This window comes from Anas platyrhynchos, chromosome 3, assembly GCF_047663525.1.
Source record: "Anas platyrhynchos isolate ZD024472 breed Pekin duck chromosome 3, IASCAAS_PekinDuck_T2T, whole genome shotgun sequence".
Classification (NCBI taxonomy): domain Eukaryota; kingdom Metazoa; phylum Chordata; class Aves; order Anseriformes; family Anatidae; genus Anas; species Anas platyrhynchos.
The window spans coordinates 33,813,421-33,841,210 of record NC_092589.1 but is presented as its reverse complement, the minus strand read 5'-3'; the positions used below and the strand labels follow the sequence as shown (position 1 = coordinate 33,841,210).

The following is a 27,790-nucleotide window of genomic DNA, read 5'->3' as shown; positions in this document are numbered from 1 at the left end:
GTAATAATTTCAGTAAATGCCTTTTGTGTGGGCCCTCGCAGAAGAACCTGAGTTTGTTTCGCAGTTCTGGCAGGGCACGTTGTGCACAGGCACCCTCCAGGAGCCTTCAGGACAAGGCTGGGCACAGCGAGTTGTCTCCAATGGTCCTTTCTACCAAGCCAGCAACAGGAGGAAATACTGAAGAATGGTCTTGTGCCACGGGTACGAGTTTGGGGCTGTAGGCACAATGCATCCCACACCCTGTCACACTCAAATTACTCCTTGACTTTGGGCAGAGTGCAAGAGACTGGAGAAACACACTCAGTTTGAGGCTGGCAGGTGGCTGAGGTACTATTAAGCCTTCATGCAGCCGCTCAGGGCTTTTTGGTGCTTGTGCAGCACCAGGCCTCCTCCGCTGCAGCGCACACCCCCCCTCTGTCTCCTGGAAGTAGCAGCAAAGGTGAAGCTCGCAGAAACCAGCAGCCCTCAGGCAGAGCCATAACAGCACAAGCCGCCCCTGAACGGCCAAACCGCGCACCCCCTGCAGCAGGCGCGGCTCCCGGGGACCCGAGGACCCGCAGCCGGCCCGGGGCTGCCGTAGGGCGGGCCCCGGTAGCCGTGCCCCGAGGCCCGGCCGCTGCCTCCCTCGCAGGCCCGGCCCCCTGGATCCGGGTCTCGCCGCCCCCAGCGCCGCAGCGGGGCCGTGAGGCGCGGCGGGCCCCGGGCCGGGCCCGGTAGGTAGCGGGGGGGAGGCGGCGGCGGGCGCGGGGTGGGCGCCCTGTGGGGAGGCGGCCGCGGGGACCCCCCCTGCTGGGCTGCGGCCCGACAGCTGAGCGCTGCGGCAAGCCGAGGACAGCGGGTTTGGGCGTTAAAAAAAAAGGAAAAATGTCAGCTTAAAGCAGCCGGGAGGTCAGAAGTGAAGGCTGCGGTGCTGTGCGGGTAGGGCAGCGTGCTGCCCCCCTGCCCTCCCTCCGGCAAAACAAGTCGCTGCCGGCTCGGTTTTGCTGTCATTGCACACAGGCTGCTGTTGCAGAAGCTGCTGGAGTTGCACTCTGGCTTCCTATCTGCACCGGTTATCCCAGCCTCAAGCTTTGGCGATTTAAAAGCGCAGTCAGTCGTTTGGGTAGAGGGGGAGAGCGTCTTTAACTCTGTGACTGTTGTCTCCCAATTGTAGGAGAGCGCAGAAATGTCTCGCTTTGAAAATAAAGGACTGATACTGGGCATCATGGCAGGGACTGCTGGAATAAGCCTGGTCCTGATCTGGTACCGCAAGGTCCGAAAACCTGGTGCAGCTGTGCGTATACCTGACTTTGCAGATGTAGGTAACAAGCTTAATTCTGTAGGCATGCAACATGAAACTCATAACGAGCAAGGGGCAGTAATGGTTTTACACAGGAGGCAACTGCAGATACTAGAAAAATTGAATGACTTGCTAATAAGCGTGGATGAACTGAAGAGGGAGGTGAAGTTTCTGAAAGAAGCTATTCCAAAGCTTGAAGAGCTTGTTCGAGACGAGCTCCAAGGGAAGGGAGATGCTCAGAGAGTTAGCCCATCACACAGAGCAGCAAGGCGGAGAAAAGCTGAGACAACTCCTGCAAAAGAAGCTACCAGCTCTGAGGAGGCAGAAAGTGAAGGAGGGTGAGTCGATAATATTTTGTTTATGCATTGCAATTTGCATCAATACGCGTGTGAAACTTTGTATTGGAAACAGTGGCCCTTCAAAAGTTCTACGTATATTTTAAAGTTCTCTCCAATCAGGAAAAAAATCAGATGTTTTTAAATCAGAGAGAACTCTGGATGACCATCTGTAAGTCTGCACGACACGTGAAGCTGGTTTAATACGAAGCACATTACAGATTTCTACCAGCCTGTTTGGCAACCATCTGATGCAGTATTACTACATAGCTATGTAATGAGAGGCAAAGTTCATGATAATGCTGTGATTTTAAGAGTGCTTCCAGTAAGACAGTAGTCTTGTCTCAGGTCTCTGATAGAACTTGTTCAAACTGTAGGAGTGCTCTTGTGCTTTTCATGGTAATTGTCTCCCTTGGGCCTTACAGATGAGTTCTTACAGTGTTCTGCCAAAAGTTATTACACACCATGGAAGTTATGTCTGAATGCAAAGCATGTACAAGTGGCAGTTTGTTTATATGCATTTGCTATTGCGTATGTTTCCTGCTGGCTTAAAATTAAGCGTGAGGGATTTCAGGTACTGACTAAGGTATAAAGTTCCTGGTTTTGATCATGGCGTTTAGTCCCATTGTGGTTAATGGGGGCTTCAGTTGAGGAGCGTGCTGAAGGAGTTCAGGAGAACGTACCAGGAGTTCAGGAGAGGGGCTATATTTTCCTACTGTCATATGTTGCCTAATAGACCCTACAGTAGTAATGTGAAAATGGTGATGACATTACTTTCCAGTAATTACATCTTCGTTTTGATATAATCAGATTAGATACTTGCATGCAGTTTAATCAGGGCGTGTTTATAGTAAATGTGGTTTTTTTTTTGGTACCACCTCCTTGGTGTGGTATACAGACATAATGCTGCCTACACTAGTATGTAAATTGTCCATTGTAAGTCACTTTTTTTCTTTTCTTTAAGGAGGCTTTAATCAACTATAATATTCTGAAGAGAACAGAATACTGCACATAATAATTAATGAAATTCTACTTTTGAAGAGTTTCTTCATATTCATTTTAAGTTCCTGTGGGCAGAATTTCTTCTTGTGTTATATCCCAGCTCGCATGCTTTGTGAGTCTTTTATTTTGAGACCATATTTTGAGATTCCACAATTATATTACAAATTAGTTCTTCATTTTTTCTTTACTTTAAATATTGACAAGGGTCATCAGAAACATTTCCCCTTCATGTGGCATTCAATTGTTTCAGTTCTGTAGTTCCTCAAATTGTTTATTTTTGGGGGGTAGGTTTGCAGAGGCCTCTGCACTGAGCATAAAATAGTTGGAGATGTAGGTAAGGCTAAAGCATGGGTTTACAAATAATCAGGTTCCCAAACACTGGATAGTTGTTATCCCACACCTAGCAATTGGGATCGCCACATTTTCTCATCAGGACAGATGCATTGCTGTTTGAGAACTAACCAAAGAAACTTGTCTGTTCAGGTTTTTCTCTGTGATGAAGAAACTGATGAGATGATCTGACACAAGTGATTAGAGCGTGCAAGAGCTTTGAATGTGTCCTTAAGAGAGGCCTTCTCTGACGAATATTTGCGTAGAATTGGAAGGAAGGAAGAGAATCCAAGGTTATAGATACACAAGTGACTAATACTATGTGCTTTATCAGTGCTATTTTTTAATCTCCTTTGAAAAGAGTTTTTTTTGTGTGTGTTTTTTTCATAACACCTTGTACTTGATGTGTTTGTTTTGCATATCTTCTCTTTTTAAGATAGTTTGATTTCATTTATGTGATTTTCTTTTTGTATTTTTTCTTCCCCTTATAAACGGACGTAGGGTATTAAGCCTACTGCCTAGCGTGCATACAGTTCAATTTTATATAGGTTATTTTGAGGTCATATGTAACGTCAGTGGCAGTTGTGCTTATTCTGTGAGAGGTTATAACAACACAGATTTTTTTCTGGTTAACACGCATCAGAAATTCATGTATTCTAAGTATAAACACCATGTGCCTTGCTTTTTGTTCAGTGGTGAATCCACTTAATATTTTTTTGTGATTTTTTTTTTTCATTTTTTGTACTCTATCTGAGATAAAGTACCTGCAAGGTGTTTCACTGCCCCAGCAATATTTTCATGATCCAGAAGACAGGATTTTATTTGTGTTAAGCAATTCTGGTTTTAAATGACACACAGGTAGGTGCTGGGAATTGGCAAATGAAGTAATCATAAGAGTCTTATGCACTTGTGCTAAATAACTACATCAATTTCAGATTTGAAGAATTCTCCCAGCTTTTAATACTACCTTTTTTTTTTAAATTTATTTATATTTTATTTTATAAACTATTTGATTCTGGCAGTCCTTGTTATGACCCTCACTGCTTTGATCTGTTTTGGTCATATTCCCAATGTTACTGTTGGTATTTAACACCTTGGAGAGAGAAGCTTTATATTTTGCCTTCCAAAAGTTATGTGGGAATTCTAAGTGGAAAAATATCCCTCCTCCCCCTTTTAAAAATAGATTTAGATATATCTTTACATAATAAAAGCTATCCTGTAGGAATGTGTGCTGGATGCATGAGACACTGACTGAATGCTGAAGAGTTCTGGTTTCCATCATTTATTCACTCAGTCTTTAAGATTTGAGGATTTGTAACAATCACACTTTCATTTACAAATAGAATAGATTGTGTCTGGATGATCACCCAGCTTGCAGAGTTTCACCTAATTCTGCCCTACTTGTCACTTTAAAGCCGCTTCCTCCCTGGTGCAGCACTGATGAACCGTTGACACCAGTGTCATGTTTGGCCTCAGTCTTCAGCAAGGCTTTGCTTCACCCAGGCTTTTCAAAATGCTTTTGGCATCAGTCACCGGAAAGGTTCACAGCAGTAAATAGTTTTCCTTCCGATGTTTTATTTATAATTTTTCTCTTAACATTTCCCTTCCCTGCTTCTAAGAATTTCTTCGCTTAACCATTTCTTTGTTTATTTTTGCTGCCCATTTGTTTTCAGTGCAATCTTCGGCTGACCTGACTCTGGTTTGGCAAACTTTTCCTCAAAGGCTGTTTATCAGCACTGTCGGGTGTGTGTGCTCTACTGGGTCATCCATGCCAATCTGATCCAGCTCAGTCTGTGACATATAATCACCTTTCTACTGAATTAGCTGGAGCGGATGAGACAGGGTTTGTGTCAGCTTACGACTTTTTAAGTTGCCGGGAAAACAACAGATGATGTTTGATCCGTCTCAAAGTTAGGGTGTTGTGAACGGCCAATACCTGGTTAGGCCCTGTGCCAGTTAAAAGGCAGGCCAACAATTTCTGAACCAGCAGAGCAAGTTTACACCCCAGCAGTGTTTTATACCAGGTAGCTCAGTTGTTTTGTGTGTGTTTGTATGTTGTGTGGTTTTTTTTGTTCGTTTGTTTGTTTGTTTTTGTTTTTAATGCAGTACTACCTGTCTGGATTTTGGAACAGCTTAGGCGCAGTGTGGTGAGTCACTAACATGGTTTCCATTTGCTCTTTGGACTTTGAACAGTCCTTAGTGATCCAACAGAGTCCTGTGGTTGATCATCGCTCCTCACGTTCTTATCACTGTTTCCTCTTTTAAATAAAATCTATTGGTAATAAAGGTGAAAACAGTTCACACTGATTGTAGACAGTTTTCAAGTTCTTTGAATTTCTCAGGTATTGGTTTGTCACATATAAATATTCACTTTTCATAGAATCTAGGTTGGAAATGACCTTCAAGATTGTGCAACCATAGAATCGTAGAATGGGTTGGGTTGGAATGGCCCTGAAAGACCACCTGATTCCAACCCCCTGCCATGGGCAGGGACACCTCCCACCAGACCAGGCTGCCCAAAGCCCCATCCAGCCTGGCCTTGAGTACCTCCAGGGATGGGGCAGCCACAGCTTCTCTGGGCAACCTGTGCCTCACCACCCTCATAGTGAAGGATTTCTTTCTTATATCCAATTTAAACCTACCTTCTTTTAGTTTAAAGCCATTCCCCCTTGTCCTATCACTACACTCCCTGTAGGCTCCCTTTAGGTACTGGAAAGCTGCTGTAGGGTCTTCCTGGAGCCTTCTTTTCTCCAGGCTGAATAACCCCAACTCCCTCAGCCTGTCTTCACAGGAGAGGTGCCCCTCTGGACTCGTTCTAATAGGTCCATGCCCTTCCTGTGCTGGGGCCCCAGAACTGAATGCAGTACTCCAGGTGGAGTCTTACAAATCCCCTCCCTTGCCCTGCTGGCTACTCTGCTGTTGATGCAGCCCAGCGTAAGGTTGGCTGTCTGGGCTGCAATCACACCTTGCCAAATCATGTTGAGTTTCTCCCAACCGTCACACCCAGGTCCTTCTCCTCAGGGCTGCTCTTGATCCAATTACATTCAAACATTTTCTATTTATCATCTCATTAAACTTCTTGCAGGAAAACACCAAGTGAAATAGTAGATATCAGTGTTATTATGCCTTGCTTTACAAATGTTTTATGTAATGACACTTCATCCTTTTTTGTTGATTTCCAGTTTGGATTACTTTGGTCATCCATTAGACTAGCAGTTTTTGGACTGTTGAAACACATGCATTAATTTGCTTTAGTTTAGTACTGATATCTCTCTCTATATAATTTTATAGCTCTTTGTAACATGTAGTTTGCAGTTCTACAATGAGCAGATGAATAAGCCTGCTAGCAGGTTTGTTGAAATGAATTATCAAGCTCCTTGAATTGTAGCTTTATATCGTTAATATCTGTTATGCTCTTATTTTGTCCATAAGTGTTTGGAAATACTCCCTGTCTTGAAATAAAACTTGCTTCAGTTCAAACTGGTAAAGTATGGCTTACCCCATTGTTAGGAAAAATCCTAGCTCTTTATTTTTTAAAAGGCTGTGTTGCCTTCGTAGCATGTTATGTTTTCATGCTTAAAAAGTTTCAACCACGATATGGACTGAACGGAGAGCTAGTAAGAAAATGTACGTCATCAGAAACAAACCAGAAAAGAAGTTCTTTGTGCCTCATTTGCCAAAATGGTTGAAATGGTATTTAATATTTGATACTCGATTAAATCACCTTGCTGTTATTTTACCCCCGTGACTCCTGAGCAATGTGGGAGTTTGCCTGGGTTGCCTGGCTCGTGAGGTGGGAACTCAGCACGAATAAGTTACGGAGGCCAGGGCTGTCACCTTTGTGGTCTCCCTGGGAGAAATGCCAGGAGGCAGCAGTGTCAGCTCTGGAGCTGTAGGGGTAGAGACGAAGGAGGAAGGGCCTTCTGAAAGCACTATTTTTATTTTTCTTAGAAATTAGGGGAGAAACTTAGAGGAATGCTGATGCATCTCAGGTGGTAACTAGCATGCCCAAGCTTAACCACGTGATGTTATTTATACTCCCTTGAACATTTTGGTATCAGGACAATTAATTTCTGTCCTTCTCTTGAAAAACTCTGTTCACTTCAAACCAAGCTAAAGAGGATTTTAAACATTTTGATTCTTTCATTTGCAAATGGAAATAAACTTTGCTCAGAACAGCAACATAGAAGCTCCAGTGCCTTAGCTTAGCTCAGTGTCTGACTGATGTGAGCAGGCACAGGGTAGTACAGTCTGTTGCAGTTCCCAGAAATTACTGGCATTATCTTACACTGAAAATAAAAATATTTACTGTTGTGTTTTTCATTCCCCAGAGGTTGTTTGATAGGTATTGGTTTGCCACCATTGAAACACGCAAATGAAATGCGAATTCAAATTGTTCCCTCTGCGGTTTCTCAGCACAGCCATGGCCCAGAGGTCATGTTTCTCTAGGAGAGGTGGAATGAGAAGGGCTGATGCGGGATGGTCTGATCCGAGGACCTCATTCTTCCATGGTTAGCTCCTTAGTTAGTGCTCCTACAAATTCAGCTTGAATATGATGGGATTCTGCGTCCACTTCAGTGCAAGTATGGAAGAATAATATGCTCTGGTTTTAAAGATGTTTCAGAAAAGCAAAATAAACATTCACTGACTTATGAGTACAGACTCTGAGGATGTAATATAGGTTTTATTATCAACTTCAGCATTATCAAGATTTGCTGTTATAGAAAGCAAATCTATAGGAATCTGTGAGGTTTCTCATCTCTGCTCCGCTTTATGTTGTGTGGCTTTTTTTATTATTTTTTTTGGGGGGGAGAGGGAGGGTTATTTGTTTGAACATGTATGTACATTTTAAATGTATTTTTTAGTAAATACAAAACTTTTTAGACTCGTCTTTCCCATATTACTTTGTTAATTTGGCAGAGAAATCGTCATGCCACATCTTGCTTCGTAAGTAGCTGTAAATGGTCATTTACAAGCTGCAAGTGGATCTGCCGATGTTTTAGGTCTGGTCACTTCCTAAAGCAACTTCTTAAATAGAATATTTGAAAACCATAATAATTAACCTCCATTCATATTGCTAACATTCTGTACTGGTTACATAGATGCAAAAATCAGTTTTTATATATTTTGACTGTCCTGATTATTGAGTTACTTGATGTATCTAGTGTGTTGCAAGCTTTTTCTGCTAGTAGTTACCGTTTAAAAATCTCTCAGCTTAGCAGCTAATACTTCTAAATTATTATTTTTCATTAGAACAAGATTATCAAAAGTTAAATGCAAAAGATCAGGCTTTTCTGCCCATATTAGGACATAAGCAAATGGTTACTTTTTAAAAGTAAATGCTGTTCAGCTGCTTTATGTGAGGGCACTAATATATGCTCAGTCCTTTGGACAGTAAGGCCACCTACTTATCTCTGTGAGGTATTTATGGCTTTTGCAACATTTCTTTGTCCTTGCCTGCCTTGTGCTGAGTACTTCTGCGCTGAGCGTAATGAATTAATATAAGCTCTTTCCCAATTTCAGATATTCTGACCTTCAGAATGTACAAAAGCTAGGGAAATAAATTGATAACAATGATATTATCACTTATATTTAGATCTTTGAAGTGTTTAACAGAACATTGTGTGAGTGATTCTTATAGCACTTGTGGTTTGGTTAGTAAGCCCGTGCCCATTTCAAAAAATACAGAAATTGAGGCCAAGAGTTCAAGAGGCCTATTCAGGGTTGCAAAGCATGTCATAATACACATTAATGATTTAAAGTGTTCTGTGTTAGAAACACAAGGACACATGTGTTTCTAATATGTATCTAAATTTTTTCAATGTAGTATTAGGCAGGACAATATAATTACTTGCCTGTTGTGTTTGGAATTATGGTTATCCTTTTGAAGATAAAGGTCCTGTAACAACAATAAGCTTGATTCCATGTATTAAAAAATTATTTAAAATTATTTTCAGGACAAACTGAATAAATTACGCTCTGTTTTTTTTTTTTTGTTTTTTTTTTTTTTTTTTTCATTTTAATTTCATAGTAATTTACCAATATTTGTAGAAAAGATGGTTATTTATTTTCTGTGTTTTTTAGTTACCTCACAGCTCATACCGATACTGAAGGAGACTCTGAGGAAGAAAAGGGGTGTAAGAAACCATCTGATGTCACTGTGCAGTCAGAAGAAGAAGAGCTACTTACTCTTCTACGGCAGGTGGACAGTTTGCACAAGGGTTCAGAAGATGATAAAAAGGAGGGCTTCAGGCTGCTGCTTGAGAAAGATGACAAGGTATTAAAGGGTAAACTTAATATTATGTTGCTATTAGCTTATGGTTAGCTCTACCTCTGAGAACTTCCTTAATGTAAGCATAAAAATACACACAGGAACAGAAGATGAAATTTCATTCTCACTTTAAAAATATGATGAAAAATAAATATTTCAAGATGGTACCAATATTCATGTTGGGTGGGCATGGAAGTTGCGTTATTTTATATACCACCCAGGCTCAGTAATTTGGAGGCTTTGTTTGGTATGTGTATTCTTACATGCAACAAAGAAATATATCATGGGCTTTTCTTCTAGATAAGTTAAACTTTCTTTGCTGGCTTTAGAATTGCCCATAGGAGAAAGTCTTGTGGAATAAGATAGTATCCTGACAAAGTGTCCTGAAGAAATGACATTATGAGCCTGTAATCTGCTTATACCTTTATGGTAATCTTCGTGTGAATTTTTCCTTTGATGACTTTACTATGTACTTGTGTAACTCTTGATAAAATTTCAAAATGTTTTATGGTTATTGCTTTTTTCAATGTATCATTTTCTTCTGATTTGACAGACATAAGTAGTTCTGATTATATTTTTATTTACATATTGAAATACCCAAGCAAGTAGATGAGGTACTACTTGAAAGTGAATGTTGTGCACATTTCATTCCTAAATAAAATATGCATCACACCATTCAGGGAGCTGTTGTGCTTTACTGGGTTACCTTTATATTTTTAATTAAAAAACAACTTTAAAACCATTTTTTTGAAATAAAATTATTTAGACTGTCTAGGGTATTTCCAAAAGCTGTCTTCTCCTTTGGCAATTGAAAATTGGTATCTGTTTCATATGGAAATTAGAAGTTCTATAGAAGGATACAAACTGTCCAATGGTTTATGCCATGCTCCTCTAACCTACTCTAAGTATTATTAAAGAAAGCTGTGTAAATCCCATTCTGATCAGTTTAATTACTCAGCTGTCCTCTACTTTCAGTATGAAAACTGTGTGGACTTTCTTTGGAGAGTTGCACGTGCTTATGGAGATATGTTTGAGATGACTGCTGATACTGAGGAGAAGAAGAAATATGTTTCTGATGGTAAATACATAAAAAATGTTTGTGTATAATGTCATGTGAATGTGGTGAAACATTATTTGAGCTTCAGTACATTTTTCCAATCCAGTAAATGTGAGCGTTTTTACTGCAGTAAAAATGTTTTGCACAAAAAAATGCAACCTTACCTAGCTTCAGTCCAGTCTTTCCTCATCGCAAAGATCTGAAATTGGTGTAGAAGTATTGCTGGACACGACTGAAGGCTGTTGGCTCTGGATGGTGCCTTAAAATACTTTATTTTGATAAGAATCAGATGGAAAGAGAATGTGTTGACAACATCTGTCTTCTTTAAAGGAAGGTTTGTTTTTCTGCTTTTCTGAGGCAAAGGAGCACACCTACAAACTAGCAGCCTCTTTTGTGGTGGTGGTAGGGGTAAAACAGTGAACCTGGAAACACCGTCCACAAGAAACATAAGTCAGGTGTGACAACTGAAGATGTTGCTTCCAGTCTTCTCTCCCCATCTATCCTTTTTGAGAACTTAGCCTTGTCAAGGGTTCTGATTTTCTTCTTCATAGGTCTTTTTTTTTTTCCTGTTGTTGCTTTTAAAAGCGTCTTCCCCCCCCCCCCCTTTTTTTCCTGTCTAGTTGTATTTTACATTTACAGTAAAAAGTTCACAGTTTACATTTCCCTTTTTATTTTGAACCTTCCCTTGATTGCAATAAAGCCTACTGCTTTTCTACCTGTGTCACCCTACTCAGGTCTGTTTGACACATTGTTCTTATGGTAATCCTTTTTGCCTGTATCTGAGAATGTCTCTCTCTCTCCTTTATTTATGCATTTCCTCTCCCTTTTTTTGCTGCAGCAAATTAAGGTTATGTAAGTATATTCACAACATTCAGGTTGTTTTATCTTTTGTGACTATTTTCACGTATTTAATTATTTATTTATTTTTCCTGTCAACAGTGACACCATCACTGAAAAAGCAATTTTGACTGCCCTTTGTCATCCTTGAAGGCAGTGTCATGCTTGTGGGCTGTCATTACATATTCTATAACTAACCTTAGCTTGTCCAATTTCCCCATCCCTATCCTTTTATCATCTAAATGCTCATGAAGACTTGTGCTATCTTAACTACTTAATTGATACTCTTTTTGCTTTAGTAGCAGCTTAGCTTCTTTGTATGTAAGTTGCATATTGCTGTGAAGATTATGACACAAACTATGTTACAACAGTGAACTCTGTTGTTGCATCCTTTGCCTTTCCCAGTAACTAGATGTCACCTCTGTTGCAGGAAGATAATGGCATAGCAAAAGACAGGGAGAGAAGGAATGATGTTTGGACTTAGGTGTTGAGTAATCAGCCTTGTCTGTCTCATTCTCACAAAGTGCTGGGTGGCGGCAGCCTTTTTTCTCTGTTTTTGGAAGTAGTGCAGAGGGATTGAGGCTGCGGGGGAGCTGGCAGTAGTTTTGTGTTTTTCTTCATTCCACTAGGTTGGAGGATTGTGTATGCTGCTCTTTGTTTTTATGCAGTTAACTAGTAATACAGAAATGTCAGTGTGGTTTAATTTGTTGCAGCTGATGTCTTGCAAACTGTAAGCATCTCCTCTGAACTTCTTACTGGGTGTGTGGGTTTGATCAAGCCACCTACTGTCATCTTTATTCAGTTAAAAGTGGAACCTAATGAAGGTCTTTGTACTGGAAATGAAATTTAACTAGTTCATTCTGTACCCAAGGCAGAAAACAGCTCTGATGTTCTTTTTTTTTTTTTTTTTTTCTTCTCTCTGACAGGTGCTTCTCTAGCCTGCTTTTAAGGGAATTCTATCTTACAAATGCAGCCACCTTCAACAGTCTTGTCTAATCCTTCCCTGATTTAGTTGCATCAGAATTAATGAAATGAACTAAGAGAAAATACAAAACAGCAACAATTTTATATATATATATAAATAAGATGGGGGGAGAACACATATATATGTATGTAAATGATGTAAAGCCATGATTGTCAATCTATATGTTTGTAAGAGGAAGAAGCAATTTATTTGCAGCTAGAGTATGTCTGATTTCTTGGTTGTAAGAGTTGCCTAAGATGTGGAAGAGTACAATGAATCCTTTAACATCATATTGTGTTCCTTTTACAGGAAAGGATAAAGCTGAAAAGGCTGTCCAGCTGGATGCCAACAGTGCTGAGAGTCACCAGTGGTAAGTTTGAGACAGTGATTTTTTTTTTGGTAGTTATATATATATTTTCAAATTGAGCAAAAAGACAGCTGTCTTTTGGCTATAAATAGTGCCCACAGCAAGTTATATTTATTGCGCTGGAGTTGGACACCAATTTGATAAAATATTCATTAATAGTTTTATGGAAGTCAATTACTATCAGTTGTAGCTAAAAAATTACATTAAGTATTTTGTGAAGCAGTTGTTACAGCATGTTAAACAGCTTACCAGCCATACTTTACTAAGTACCATGAAATCAAGGTGTAAATATTTTGCTTAAATCAGCGTATGACTGCTCAGAGAAACCATAGCTTTCTATTAATTTTCCTTTCTCAACAGTTTTCAAAATAACGTCCTTCAGTCTCATATTGTCTTCACATTTACAAAAAGTAAGCACCCTCCCAAAATTTTGATAATCTAAACTCCAATAATTAAAAAAGTGACAGCATTGTGGAAGTTTGAAATAACTTGTCAGTTTTTGTTCTATCATGTCATCTTTCTCTAAGCCTTGCACTTGGACTAATTTCATAGACCTTGCCAGAAATTAACAATCTTTTTGCAAATTGAATATTTTTTTTTTATCCAGTCAATGTTATCAGGTAGAAGGTAATTCTGCTGAGTTCTAACCAGTAATTCCTCACGTTGCTCTTTTGCTAGTCAATTTTATTGAACTTCTGACTTCTTTTCTAATGCTTTTAGCTTTTCCTTTCCAGTTTGATTTCTATGTTCTTAATTAATTTTATCATTGCGCTTATAGGTTGGGAACTTGCTTATCTTTCAGATATCTAAACCCTATCCCAGGCTTCCTTTGCTGTCTAAAAAGAAGTAGCCACTTCTGAAGCTCAGTCCATCTGAGTTCATTTTACCCATCTGAGTTAGGGTGAGATTAATTTTTCCTCAGGCTCAGTTGACTACTTCTCCATTGCCAATAAAGGGAGCACATGTCGGCTAGCTCAAGTTTAGATATGTGATTAGATACAGATGATTTCATTTAATTAGGTGACTCTCCGGTTTGGTCTCTCGCTCCTCCGGATCTTCAAAGATGGCTATGTTATTCTTCCCGTCTGTGTTCCTGTGAGCGTTGCCATATTTCTATGATTTTTGTTTCCCTTTTAGTTTATAGCAATTAGCGATCAAAACACCCACTTTGTAATAATGGGGTGCTGGAAGTGGTGTGCTGTGGGAATCTTGGCTAAGCTTCACCGTCACAGAAATTTGCATTTACTTTTTCCAGTCTCTTGGAAGTAATGGTGACGCCTGTCTGGAGGTGAAACCTAGGCCCCAGGTGTTCGTAATGTGGCAGTTTAAGGTAAAAAACTGTTGCTTTTGGCCTTACCCACCTGCCTCTTAATGCCAATCAGCTGGAGGTTGCTACTCTGGTGGCAAAATTAACAGAAAATAGGATCATCTGAGCATCACTCCTCAATTCAAGGTGATTTGAAGCCTCTGTAGCTAGAACACCTGCTGAAAGCAATTTGCAGCCATGTCTGCTGTTTGCCTGATCACAGTCATAGCCACTTCTTCGGATAATGCTGGTGTACCCCTCTCAGCTAAAGCTGGGCCTATAAACAATCACAAATCACACGCATGCACGACTGCCCATTCCCCCCACTAGCCTGTGAAACCGACAGAATCTTGTAGTGTAAATTCTAGTGGCAGAAACTATGCTGACAAAAGCTTGCACGCTATTTGGGCAGATGTAGGTGGTCTGCTGGACTTTGGATGCGAGATCCTGTACTGGCAGGCGCATCTAGCAAGGGAGGAGTTATGAGTGTAAGGAGATGTGGTCGAGGAGTTAGCTGAGAAAGCCGATTTGAGAGTTTTAAGTAGAGAATTTCATGTTTTATAAGCTACTGCTTCTTGTTACAAGCAATGGATTTTTGTAGGGTTTGTAGTTGCCATACTTCTTGTATGTGGGTTGCAAATAAATGCGAGGGTTTTATCACTTACTGAACTGGTGGCTTTCTAGAGATGTAGATGGACATAACAGATTTGAATAGCTTGGTATAATTATATTTTTCCACATTATTTTATCTGTTTATTTTTCTTTTCTGAAGTCTTTCTGACTTGATGCATAATAAGTATAGTGCACCATACTGCTCCAGCTGAAGCACTGAATGTAGTGAACTTCCCTATTGATACGATCCAGAAAGACAGTCGAATGTTGCTTTCTAGCCTGGCAACTCTTAGGCTGGGGTCCCTGTATATCCTCTTCTGCTGTGCTGCTACCTAACCAGCAGTGGGCTTGTTTTGTAACTGTGCATTTATTTTTTTCTTCCTTGGTGTAGTACTTTCCACAAGCTGCATAGATTTCATGTTGATTATAGATCATTTCTCTGGTTTATTGAGGATGATCTGCCATTTGGGATGCAAATACTTGTGTCCAATTTGCAGTCTTATTTTTGAAGGATTTTTTTTCCTATTTTTTATAAAGCATTGATTTCATTAATGAAATTACTGGAAGATAATTCAGCCAGGATGAGACTCTATGGAACACCTTTAACAATGCTCAGGTTCACATGAACCTTGTTCTGCAGTTGTCTGCAGGTGATTTAATCTAAACAGTATTTCCATAATTAGGTTGAGAGATGTCATATGGGACAAACTCAGTGGGTTTAGTGAGGTCTATATTCCCTGCATTGCTTTCCTTTAGTATACTGAGCTGGTTTATCTTCTCAGGAAAAAAACAAGGTGGTTTTCTTTGATAATGTGTGTTCAGGACAAACTTGTGTTAACTACTTTGTGTACCTTTACACTTAAGGAAAAGAAACATCCAAGAATGTTTTCAGATTAGGCTGGCTTGTCTGTAACCTCTGTCCTGTCTTTCTCTTTCACTTTCAAAATAGCAACTGTTCTTCCCTTTTCCTTTCTTCTGGGACCTTCCTCATTACCCGGAAGAACTTGGTTGTCAGCTGTATGTCAGATCTGCTTTGGTTGGGTCTGGCATTTGCAAATTTATGCAGTTTATCTTAACAGTATTTTACATGTTAATTGCCATGAAGAGGAAAGAAGAGTTCAAGGAGTCCTTCCTGTATAAACTGGGCTCTCAAAGTTGTATGCAAACAGAATTTTGCTTAAAATCATAAATAGCCAAGATAGTGTGTGAACAGAAAAGCAAAATACAATTAAGGCATGAAGAAATAAGATATGAGAGTAATACGAAATCTGTAATTAAAAATGATAAGAGAAAAGCATAATGAAAAATATATAAAATATTAGGATTGCTAACAGGCGGTCACTTAGGGAAGAAGTGTGTACCAGTTTTACCCAAGTTCACAGTTGAAGTGCACTACCCAGTTCCAGGTTGGTGTGTAACTGTATTCCTTATGCATGCTTACGTTTGAGTAAAGGACTTCTCCTACCCTTTGGGAGGATGGAGAGTTATCTGATAGACCACTTGGTATTTGACAATGCCAGGATATTTGTGTATGTATGACACGACATACATCACATGCGATTTTTTGGGCCCTGTACCCTTCTGGGCCGGCAGCTGGGAGTGATGGGACACCCTACGGCATCTCCAGCAGCAGTAGGCAGAGCAGTCCAGGCAGGGATTCTGTAAATTGAACAGGGGCTCTATCAACTATAATTGGAGATCAGATACACGGCGAGAACTTGGGCTGGCTGCAGATGAGCATGAGTAAAAACAGCACTGTCTCAGACCAAAGTTCTTCCTTTTCATCTCACTGCCGTTGTAAAAGTTTGTGAAGTTATATAAGGTAATGGAAGAACCTACTAAATAACCTTAGCTTGTGTAAGGTAAGTCCATCAATTTGTCAGACAGTTTTTTTTCACTTTTTATCTAAGATTACCTGTTTTGGTGTTAGCTGCTGGTGATGAAGCTGGCTTTCTGACCTTGTCTACAGAAAGATCTGGTTGATTTCTTACTAATCTGCACTTTATCTTTCCTGAGGGGTTTTGGTATTTCCTATCAACACAGCTGAGGTTTTAACGCATGTTTGGTATAGCTGCTATCTACATTGTTCACTCATGCATTACTTCTAATGTTTTCTTAATCTGTTTAATAAATGAGTAAGGATTAAAGGATAGGCCTGTTCTTTTCCTGGTCATATTCCCAGCTCTCTACTTACGGTTAACCTGGGGAAGAGCGATATAAGCCAAGAGGAGGAAATTGATTTCAACCATGTTGGTTTCATCTCTCATTTTTATTTTGTTTTCTGGTTTTGAATTGTTAAATACTTTCCTTTGTGGTCCTTTTCCTTCTGCTATATTTATAGAACCTCTTCTTATTACTTCATATTTCTCTTGCAAGTTGCAATTCAGTTTGTACTGAGGATTTCTGATGTAGATCTTCAGTTGTTTGTTTGTTATTCTTTAATACCCAACCAATAAGGGTAATACTAACTTAGATGTGTGTGTATTTCTAATTTTAGGGCCAATTCCTTTTTGATTTTCAATGGAGAACATTTCACTGGAACTGAATTAGTCTTTACAACTGCTTCTTGCCTTTCCTCTGCATCAGAAAAGGTCATTTGCAGCTGCACCGTAGAATATTTTTTCACAATAACACTTTGATGGAACTTTATATAATCTGGCACTCTTTTTACAGTTTAGCAAAGAGCAGGGCAATAGGCCTCTCAAAGTTTCTTTTGGAAGCTTATCCCTGTTGCTTGAAAGCTCTGTTTACAGCATAAATAAAATATGTTTTGGTCACACCCTGACTGACATAACTGTTTAGTAAAGCCCTAGTGCAGATGAGAGTTATACTGGCAAAAACATCTCTTTTCCAGAGCAGGGTTTTTCTTGTGCTATGCAACTGCTAGGAGCTGTCTGGGAAGTAAAATGTAATTTTTATCTGCAGCACTAGGACTTTGTGGAATGATTTTGTCAGCAGACTCTTGCTCATGTAGGCCTCGAGTTCAGTTCTTGTGTCTTACACGCAACGCAATCACACTTCATGCTGCAGTTGCCAGTCAGATCATTAAACCTGTTTTGAATGGTCAATTCTAAAAAACTTTAATAAATAGAAACACTGGAAAATAAAACCATAGCCGTAACCTTTTATTATTTGTTTGATCACCCCTGAAGAGATGGGGAATAACTACTGTGCATGGCTTGCTGATTTGTGCAGCCTGCATTGATCATTATGAGTTGTGAAAGAACCTGTGTGCAAAAGTTGCCATAGGCCAGTTGCAGGTCATGGTGTTTTCCCCAAGTCTCAAGAAAAGTGGGTCAGTGATTCCCAAATGGTAACTGTGAACCCTCACAGTTCATTTTGGACCATGGACCATCGTTACACTCACGTTTTTAACTGGAAGTACAACAAGGATGATTCAGTACTGTAGTTTCTTCAGATGGCAGTGCTTTACGGTTTTACAATTACACGAAGCACAAAATATAGACACATGTTAATAGTACACAAACTTTAAGTTCTTTTACAAAACAAATGTTTGTGAGTTGTTTGTTTGTGTGTTTGTTTTGTTCGAGATTTTGGTCCAGAAAGCTTCTCTGCTGTTGCCTAGGGCCCTGCACCTTTTTTTTTTTTTTTTTTTTTTTTTTTTTTTTGCTCAAGAGGCATTGTTACGGTTTTTGCAAAGAACAGAGAGGTTCCTAGATGCAGACAGTTTTCATGCCATTCACTTAGAAAAACCATTCGGTGCACTACGTTTTGGTTTGTTTGCCACAAATGAACTTAGCACTACAGTTAAGTTCAGGTTACTCTGTAGATCTTACCTGCTGATAGGAGCTGTATAGCACATGTGTTTCATTTAGACCAGAATGAAATTCTCAAGCGAAAACCGAGTAATTTTAAGTGAAGACTCCTCCTGAACCACAATTGCCCCCAAGACCTTTCATGCCATGTACTATTAGTAATAGAATTATAACAGATAATCTGTAGGGCTCAATGACAGAAAAGTAGTTTTCAAGTGAAATAAAACTCGTAAAAGAACATTTTGTAGGTTATTGTCATACTACTGACTTAAAATGAAATCTATACCAGGTATCTAACTAAACACTTGTAACCTTCTCTCCTGAGTTATCCCTTATGTAAAGTGACTTTTGAACTGTGGCAGAGACAGATAAATTACAAGCTATAAGCGTCTGTTTCTATTATACAGTCTTACATTTCAGGAGTTGATACCTGGACCAGAAATACTGCTCTCAGTCAAACTTCCTGTAACAAAGTTTCAGGTTAGTAGTTATTTGTCTTGTATTAGCTTTATGAGAAGACCAAAAACTAGTTTTACAGCAATCTTTGTTCTTAATTATGCTTAATCTTAATCAATTATCCTTAAACCACTTATTATTTCAGAAAAAAATAATCAAAGACAGAAGGCAAATTTAGAAGCCATTCCTGCAAATGTGTAACTTGTTCTATAGTAAGTGGATCAGAGAGATGTGCATCTCTGGTTAAAGAGCACTTAAGTGAGATAATAGTGGAAGGTCACCTGTAAGGACTATGTGGTTGCAGGGGATAGTCATAAGTCATTACTTAGGTAAGTCATTTTTTGAGCAAAATAAAAGAACCCACAATCTAGTGAGGATTTTTTTTTTTCCCTTTCCATAGAACAAGTCACTGCGATGTTTCTGTTCAGAAATGTTGCAGTGCCTCAGGATGTTTTTGGTCCTTCCTCCCAAGTTCTTTGTCTACTCATGTTTTTATTTTTTGTGGTGTGGATTTTCCTCTTTGTGGAGGGAAGATAGCAGATGTTGACACTTGCATGACAGGAGCACTTCACAGAGAGCTTCAGATAGTCCTGCTGTGATGCGTCCCCTGGTTCTTGAAACAGCAATGCAGCAAGTTCAAAGGAGGTAGGTTTGAATTGTGAAAACATCTACTTACTAGAAGCTTTTTGCCAGAATGGTCACAGGGAAAATAATACTGGCAACCAAGTGGTCCCTTACTACCTTCCTGTCAAGGGCAGTTGTTGTGTTGCTATCTGTGAAAGCTATCATTTCACTATGTTTCCAGATTTGTCAGGACTATACCTGGCTAATTTTTTTAAGGTCATATTTGCAGCTTTAAGGACTACTAATGTCTGTTACAAAAATAAAATCTTAACTTTTTGGAACACAATTCGGTTGTGGGTTCCACCGCCTCAGAAATTCAACTATGGCACACATTTTCTACTGATGAACTTCTATGAATGTCCCTTAGCAGCAGCATGCTTTCTTCTTTTGATTTATTATGTTCGAATTTATTAAGCCAGAATTCTTCGATGACCTTACTTTAATGTTTTGTTTTGTTTTTGTTTTCTACCAAAATATGGCTATGGGTTTCATGGAAGTGTCATCTATGCAAGTGTATGCTACATGTGATGTTTTCCTGGAGCTCAGCTTCAGTGCTCTGGTAATTTTTTAATATGAAAACTATTTTTCTGCCAATTTCTACAATGTAGAATGCATTCCAAGTTGTAAAAACAATAACAACTTAAAATAAAAAATAAAAAAGTCAACACCCAACAACCCAAATCCTGAACACTTCACTTTGCACCTTGGCACGTTTTACTTTGTCCATTGGCAGTCTTTCACATTCTTAGCCGCTACTTCTGTACCCTCACCCCCATGAGGGGGGTGATAGCAAACTGATGCTTTATTTTTCCTTTGAATCTTAATAGCTATACATTTATGATGATGCATCATTGTAGCAAGGTGATACAACTTGAAGAATTGATAACTCTGATCTCCAAGAGTAATGCAACAGGAGTCATAAGCAGCGATATAAGTTGCAAAAATCTCCCTACAATTCAATAGGAATTGATATCTTGTTGACATCAGATTAAAAAGAAAGCTTTGGGGTCTGGCTGCATTGCAGTCTGTGAAATATGTGTGCGAGGGGTTGAAGGCCAAGTAGTAAAATGGGTTTTGGAGTGTCCTAACGTGGCTTAAGTCTGACTGGAGGCTTTAAATCTTTTCTGTATATCCGTCTCATATGGGATGGATAAGCTGTGGTTGCCAGAACCTAGCTGTTGGTATCATCTCTCTGAATTTGTGGCTTTAAAAATCATGTTGCTTGCAAGCATTCTTAATGTAAAAACTTGCTGGATCTACCTGCTGCTCTTCTTTTTGCAGCAGGTATGCCCCTCACAGTCTTATCTTGTTGGAATATGTATAGAAATTCTGGAACACCAGAAGGGATAACACGAATTCCCCTTGATCTGGGGAAAAAATAATAATAATTGAGCTTTAATTGTGAATGATTAAACTGCATAGAAATATTTTGTCTGTATTAATGAACTTACATGACCATCTACGTTACATTTATTTTGATGAATTTCTGTGGCCATTTGTTGACATTATCCAGGGGTAGAATTAGCAGTTAGATCACTTCTTTTCAGTGCTAGCATTGCATGGCTTTTTATGTCTCTCTGAGAAGACAGCATAGTAGTATTTTAATCCTGATTTTCACAGAGCATAACTAAGCAGTGGTTGTGAGGAAAAACAGGAAAACTGGCTTGCAAAAGCTACGTTTCAATAATTTCTTAAGGTATGTAAGCATTATGTGATTTTTATTTATTTTTTTCCCTGTAGTTTTTATAATAGCGGACAAAATGATTAAACAACAAAAAAGTTAAAACCCCCAGGGCTTTCAGTTGCTGGATGTTTCCACGTGTGGCCACCAGATGGAGCAGGGCGCTGAAGAAGACCGAGAAGCTCAGCTGCGGGGTGAGGATCTGGGCAGCAGCAGCACTGCTGCTCTGCCTTGCGAGGAGCTGTGCCATGGACCTGGCAAGACGATTTCTGGATTGAATTAAAAAGAAAACAGATGGAAGCGTATTTAGCTAGGTCCGCCCGAGTTTGTGCTGATCATTTTCTCAATACTCCTGTCTGGATCAGTGAGAATAAAGTTTGCTTTCTTATGCTTCTTTTGTAAAACTTTAAAATCATTTCAAACATCTAAGAATTCTTTCCAGGTAAAACCTAAATTAAAAACAAAACAAAAACAATCAAACAAAAAAACACGTTATTTCCTCTCCCAGAAATGAGCATCTGAAATGCCGTCAAATTTTAAATCAACAGATTTATGCCAATTTCTTTTTTTGTATAGCCCAGTTCAAAAGTGTAAAATAGAGACAAAAAGAAAGTTAATACAGAAAGACATTCTCATTTTTTCCTTGCAGGGGAAAAAAAAAAGCTTTCAAGTTAGTAGGTCAGCTTATTTTTTCATTCATTGAAAATTTCACTGTGATTTCCCTCCCCAGCGATTTTAGCTGTAAGTAGAAGTTTTTCTTTGAACTGGTTTAGACTAAGGCCCTCTTTCTTGTCACGCACAGACAGGGAAATACTGCAAGGTGCTGGATTAGCTTGTTCGCTTTTCATTGTTTTCTTTTGTAGCAGCAATCCGTTTAGCTATGGTATGCTGAGTTTATCAGATTAGCACTTAATGAGTAAAGGGAATAGGGGAAATGTTGCCTGAGTTACTGAAGCCTAATAAAGGTTTCCGTGCCTTCCCCCTCTTTCTAAATACCTGAACTTTCCTGACCCCCCCCTTGCTTTTTCTCTCCCTCCCAGCTCTTTCCCATAGGAAATACGCTCCCCTTGCAGATTTAATCGTCAGAAGTAGTGCTGCCATTAGCTGGGTTTTGCTCTGTGCTTGCTGGTCACAGCTTACATCCTGCTCGGCAGTGTTTGGCAGGCTGTACAGAGCTCTTACTAATGCAACTACTCCTTATTCTGACTTTCATGCCTTACCTGGAAACACTTGCAGACTAAAAATGCAATAACCTATAGTGTGGGTATTCCTAAATTAAAACCATTAGGTATGACTGTAAGCAAAGCAATTATGTATTTAGTTGTGATAACAATGATATTTTAATTAGAATTCATTGGAGCTTGAATAATTACATTATATAAAGAAATTCAAGAAAGCTGAGGTTTAGTAATGCTTAAAAACTGTGTGCACCATATGGATTGCGGCTCTGTTAGCATCATTAACTTAACAAGCTTCTTGCACAACTCTCCTGTTTTTCTCTGTACTTCAACTCTTTTTCCCTTTTTTAAGATTATTCTGTTTTAATTCAATATTACATTGTGAAATTTTTAATACAAAAGTAAAATTCTGAAAAAAGAAAACATCTGTATTGGTTTATACTACTTAAATATATCTTAGGTGGTTCTTTTAGTGTTGTACAGAAATGTAAAATTATCTTAATAGCAATGAAAATAGGCCCAAGAAATGTGGGACTGACATACATGGGAGAGCTGCCTTATGATCAGGAGCTTCTGTAGTTATTGAAGTAATAAGGACAAAGCAATAAAAGTTGAAATGAAGCATCAACAAGTCAACAGTGTTGCTTAGAAAATAACTTTCTGCACAGAGGCATCTCTGAAAATATTTTCAGTTTTATCTGCCTAACAATTAGACCATTTTTTAATGGAAATGACCTTACGTTTCTTTTATCTCCGGTCACAGTACACAATTTCTGAGATTTAAAAAAACAAAACAAAATAAAAAAACACCTTAGCAATATACAGCTAGTCACGACAGATGGGATTTTCTAATAGCAAAACGTGTTGTATGCTTTTTAAATAATTTTAACAATATTAAGAAATATTAAGCATAAGAATGCTAGAGGCTCAGAAAGGCACAGAGATGCTTGAGAAGCGTAGAAGATGACTATATGATTTTTGAGGCTTGTGTGGCTTGCTGCTGAGCCCGCCTCAAGGATTTGCCTTCCTGGGTGAGGTACCGTGGCTGATGGTGTTCGCATTCCCAGAGTGTCACAGTCTGGAGCACGATGTGTCCAGTTAAGCTTTTGTCAATGCTGGTGCTGCATGGAAATTTTGGAGGAAAAATCCCTGTTTTTTCACTTCATTGATGGTGTCATTTAAGCTTCTTGTTTCCATTATTTGTTCTGTATTGTTTTGTTGTCTGCTCCTGAATATGTACAGTTCATGCCAAACTTCTATCCAGCTGTCAAGGTGGAAGAAAAACAGTTGTTAATCTGTGAACTAGGTATTGAAATATTTTGTAATTTGATTCAAAGGTTTATTTAAATCACAAAAAGTATGTGTGTGTGTTTTTCTTTTCCCCTCTCAGGTTTGCAATTATGTGTGGCTATATGTCTCAGTTTGAAAGTGTACAAAACAAAATCAGGAATGGTTATCTCTTTAAGGTATGTTTTTGTAGGCTTTCGGTGCTTTGTTTAAGCTATTCCTTTAACTTATTTCCTTATATAGTGTCAAAGAAATTTTTCCAACATGGTAAATTCAGCCTCACAGGTTTATTTTGGTGTCGATGTTAAATTGAAGTTATTTTTACGTATGCAAACAGATTATATGCTTTCAAAAAACAAAAAAAAATATGTAGGATGCTGGGAGGAACATCAAGATTTCTGTTACAGTTTGTAGTGAAAGGGATGAGGAAAACAGAGAAACAATTCTGTTCAGAAAATCAGAACATACAAATTGTTAAGTGATGAACTAACATAGTCCTGCAATCATGCTTCATGCCTCCTTTAATAAGTTATGTTTGTTTTAACAATGTCCTTTCAGAGGTAACTGTGTATTCTAGTTAGCAGTTTTTGTTGCATGTGCTCCCTACCTCTTGTCCTCAGTATTGCTCTGGCTGTTTGCACCCACTGCCCTCCGAGCCAGCGTCCCCCCATTCTGGGTATCAGTGAGAGGCAGCAGATATGCGACAGGTCCCCATCACATCCAGCCCGTGGTAGGGCTTGGAGTGTTACATGAACTACATCCAGGCTGTGCGAAGTTAGCTAAGCCCCAACTGCTGCAACTAGCGAGGTAAGAAAGAGAAAATGACAAAAATGCAACCAGAGGAGTGCTGCAGTTGTTTAAGGATGGGGTTTAAAAAGAAACCACGGTGTTAGTTGCCTTTTCAGTGAGGTTTACCTCTTCAGAAGTAATTTCTAAAATCCAAGTGAATCATTAGGCAATGCTAATGCTTTGAGGAAAATAAGAGCATGAAAACATAGCTTCTATGTGATCGGTTTGTGGACAAAATGATAGAATAATAGGCTCTTATATCTGTATAACTCGGATATTTTAGTGACTGGCTTAGTCAGAAAAGGAGAGATCTGAAAAAAATGAAGCCTTAGAAGAGAGATTTATTTTGAGACAAATAGTACTTAGGGGTGAAATAATGTATTTCTTTTTCTTTAAACTCAGGTTGAGCAGTAAGAGCTTTCTTCAGTAAATTAAAGAGAGAAATAAAGATATTTATGACCTATAATGACAGTGGTTTTGGAAGAATCACCATATTAGATGTTTTCTAACTGTTATTGTTTCACTGCAGCAGAACCCTTTTATTTCCTGAATTTTATGTTATAATAACAATTTGTTGTCTCCTGTACCATTTCATTGGAGCAGCAATATTACAGGGTGGAAAAGACTTCAATGATGGGTGCTGGCATGTAGGAACTATCAAAGACAGTAGTTGCTTTCTCACTGGTCTGGTGTGTGACAGTTCCCTAACACTAACTGTAAATAAAAAGAATATAATTGAAGTTGTTGCCTTTTTCAGGCAAAAGTTTTCGAGCTCTTTGACTGAAGTTTTGAGGAGTTTATTTGTGGTCTTGTTGCATTGCGTGCAAAGTTGTTAAATAATTTTGTTTGTGGTTTTCCTCAATAAGGAAATGGTTTGCTAGTTAAAATGTATTTAGAATGTTAGAAAATAATTGCAGCAGAAGAAAAGTTCTGAATTTGTATATGATTTGCAGCAAATCTCTTAGAATGTAAACACGCTTGCCAAGCAAACATCTAAAGTGACACTGATTTTCTTTTTAATAGGAACACCTAGACAAAGCAATTGAACTTAAACCTCAGGATCCTTTTTTATATTACCTAAATGGAAGATGGTGCTATTCAGTAAGTTTTCTTATTTTTTTTTGTATCTTACATATTGAATATACAGAAAAAATATAATACATTTGAAATGAAGTAATGGGACTTAACACAAAGTAGATGTTTGGAGCTAAATGAAGCAGTGCGTATACATTTCCCGAATCAACTTCCATGTGTGTGATGTTACTGGACTACCATACTGGCTTGGTAAATTTCAAGAGAAAGTCTCAACAAAGATAAAGAGATAAAATCTGTCGTTCACCAAAGTTTTGCAAGAAATACAAATTTTGTTATGCCAACTCAGCAAGAGCTTTTAAATATTTTATTACTGACGTAGTGATAAGTACTCATATAAAAAAAAATAAATAGATTGGTTTGCCAGTTTAGCAGTTGTTTGTTTGTTTTTTAGCAAAAATGATGCTTTGTGCATATGAGAGTTGCTCTATTGTGAAGCCCACATCTTTGATGGCTCATATGACTATCCTTATCACTTCATCTTTTATGCTACAAAGACTCTCTTGTCCGAAGAAAATGTTCTTGCATAGTCTAGGCTGTAAAAGATCGTTGGGAGGCTTCTCAGAGTAGTAAAGGCTGATGTACAGTGAATTCCAGCCCTGCTTTTTTCCTCCAGCTACTTCCAGTGCTAGTCATTACGAAGTGCCTGCAAACTAGAAAGAAGGAGTTGCCGTGTTATTTAGAACGTTGCAGCCTCTGACTTTGTTTGTCTTTATCTGCAACAAGCCTTAATGCCAGGTAATCTTTCAGCAATTCTTTCAGATCATATGTATAACTTTCAAAAAGCTTTCAGCAACTACATTTTTTCTCAGTGGATCCGAATGAAGAATGACACCAACTTTTTCAAAGAGCTTATTTTGCTTTTCATCACAGTGTATTCTTCAATGTCAGCATAAGCAATGCAAAAGTGAGTTGCCAAAGATTGTCCTATATCATGCATGCTGTCCTGCCTTTTGAAGAGCATCTCTCTCACCAGTGATTCCTTAAGCACTTTCATATGATGTCCAACAACTGACTGCAGCTTCCATTTCTGTCAAACACTCCCAGATGTTTCTCATGGCTTATTTAACACTGGAGCTATTGCATTTGGAAGCTTTACATGTAATCTCAGCATACCTCATTTTGTTAATACTGTGCTATCTTTTAATCGTATTTCATGTTAGTGACAGTCACCACTTACTGACTGACTACATGTGGTTTGTTGCACAGTACCATTATGAATTCATGTTCCACACTTACAGCATCTATGCAGAACTTCCTTGGTGAATAATAAAGCAACAGATTAGGATTTGCCTTAGGGGGTGACCTGACTTGCATTGTATTAAGTGAAACTTCGTATGATGTAGCCACTGAGATACTTGAGATTGATTTTATTTTTTTTTTTTTTTTTTTTCTTATTTTCAGTTCTTGCATTCTGTGACTTTGTTGCTGGCCTTGACAAAATAGTAGCCTGAAGAGCTAAGCGCAGACTTGCGTAGTACAGATAAATGCAAGTACAGGACTAACATTTTGTTTTAACTTTTAGGGTGGTCAGCTGTTTTGTCACTTGTACGCTTTCAGTAGCAAGATGAGGTGATTATTCAGGACCATTGTTTGGGTTTAGACACCTTGCTTGAGTACAGAAGTTAGGTCTTAATCCTAGCCTGGTGAAGTTCATGATATTCCCATTAGTTTTAGCAGACTGAGTGAGTTTCTGTGCTGATCCACTAATAGAGGTTTTGGTCATGCATGTAATATAGGTAGTCTAGGACCTTGTGGAAGATGCAGCAGATCTTGTGATCTTTTTCTGCAGACTGTGTTGTTTCATACTGTGGTAATTATCCCTCAATTAGGCTGTTAGCTGTGGCATTGGTTCCAAATACTTCCTCGGAGTGGGAAGTACGATAGGGTGTTTAAAGAATATGTATATTACACTTCCTTTGTAATGCTACCTGTAGATGGAGTGATTATGCTCCTCTTAGACCCTCTGTTTTTTTCTGTTTAGTCTAGCAGAGGTTGAGGCTGGGAAGGCGGTGTTACCCACTGCAAGGAAAACAAAGGGAAAAAAGGGCTGACCGAGTTAAAAAGGTTAGTGTGTACTTGAAGCTTTAGCTCGCTTTTGGGCCAAGCTAAGATTTGCCTTAATGTTTGCTCTTCCATAAGTGTTGTTTATTTGATTTGTGTTAGTTTTGCTAGAATTTGGCCTTGCCTAACTTTCTCATTGCTCTTCACAAAGGGCTGCATTGCAGTGGTGTGGCAATGTCACATTTCTTACACAGTGACTGTTCTTGCTGGGCCAGATCTGAAGCTGGTGCAAAGTGACACAGCGCCTTCCAGCAGGACAAGGAGCTGGATTGCCACTGCCTTACAGCACTGAGTGGGCTGATGCAGAGCTAGTGACTTTCATGTGCCATATTGTCTAAAAATCTTTTTTTTTTTTTTTTCTGGTTCTGATTTCTTTTACCATTATGAAACCAGCAGAGCTGTACAAAAGAGGTAGATGCTGGTTTGATAGGAGCATCATCACTGCTTTGTTAGAGAATTAATTCCGGTATCGAGATCAGGTAG

General features: G+C 38.8%; 1 protein-coding gene across 3 annotated transcripts in view; it reads left to right on the top strand.

Annotated features, from left to right (window-relative positions):
- Positions 1 to 322: 322 nt before the first annotated feature.
- The window catches only part of RMDN2 (regulator of microtubule dynamics 2), a 48,771-nt gene continuing 21,303 nt past the window's right edge, over positions 323 to 27,790 (top strand). Inside the window, exons 1-8 of one of the 3 annotated variants that reach the window (XM_072035657.1) lie at positions 323 to 439; positions 1,154 to 1,617; positions 9,031 to 9,223; positions 10,193 to 10,295; positions 12,385 to 12,445; positions 23,466 to 23,541; positions 25,175 to 25,252; positions 25,860 to 25,958. In XM_072035657.1, the coding sequence (XP_071891758.1) occupies positions 344 to 439; positions 1,154 to 1,617; positions 9,031 to 9,223; positions 10,193 to 10,295; positions 12,385 to 12,445; positions 23,466 to 23,541; positions 25,175 to 25,252; positions 25,860 to 25,943 (1,155 nt within the window). In that variant the 5' untranslated portion in view covers positions 323 to 343 and the 3' untranslated portion in view covers positions 25,944 to 25,958. Of the gene's footprint in view, positions 440 to 591; positions 714 to 1,153; positions 1,618 to 9,030; positions 9,224 to 10,192; positions 10,296 to 12,384; positions 12,446 to 23,465; positions 23,542 to 25,174; positions 25,253 to 25,859; positions 25,959 to 27,790 lie in introns of those variants that run through there. The other 2 variants (XM_038176803.2, XM_027453913.3) reach the window with 2 other exon arrangements.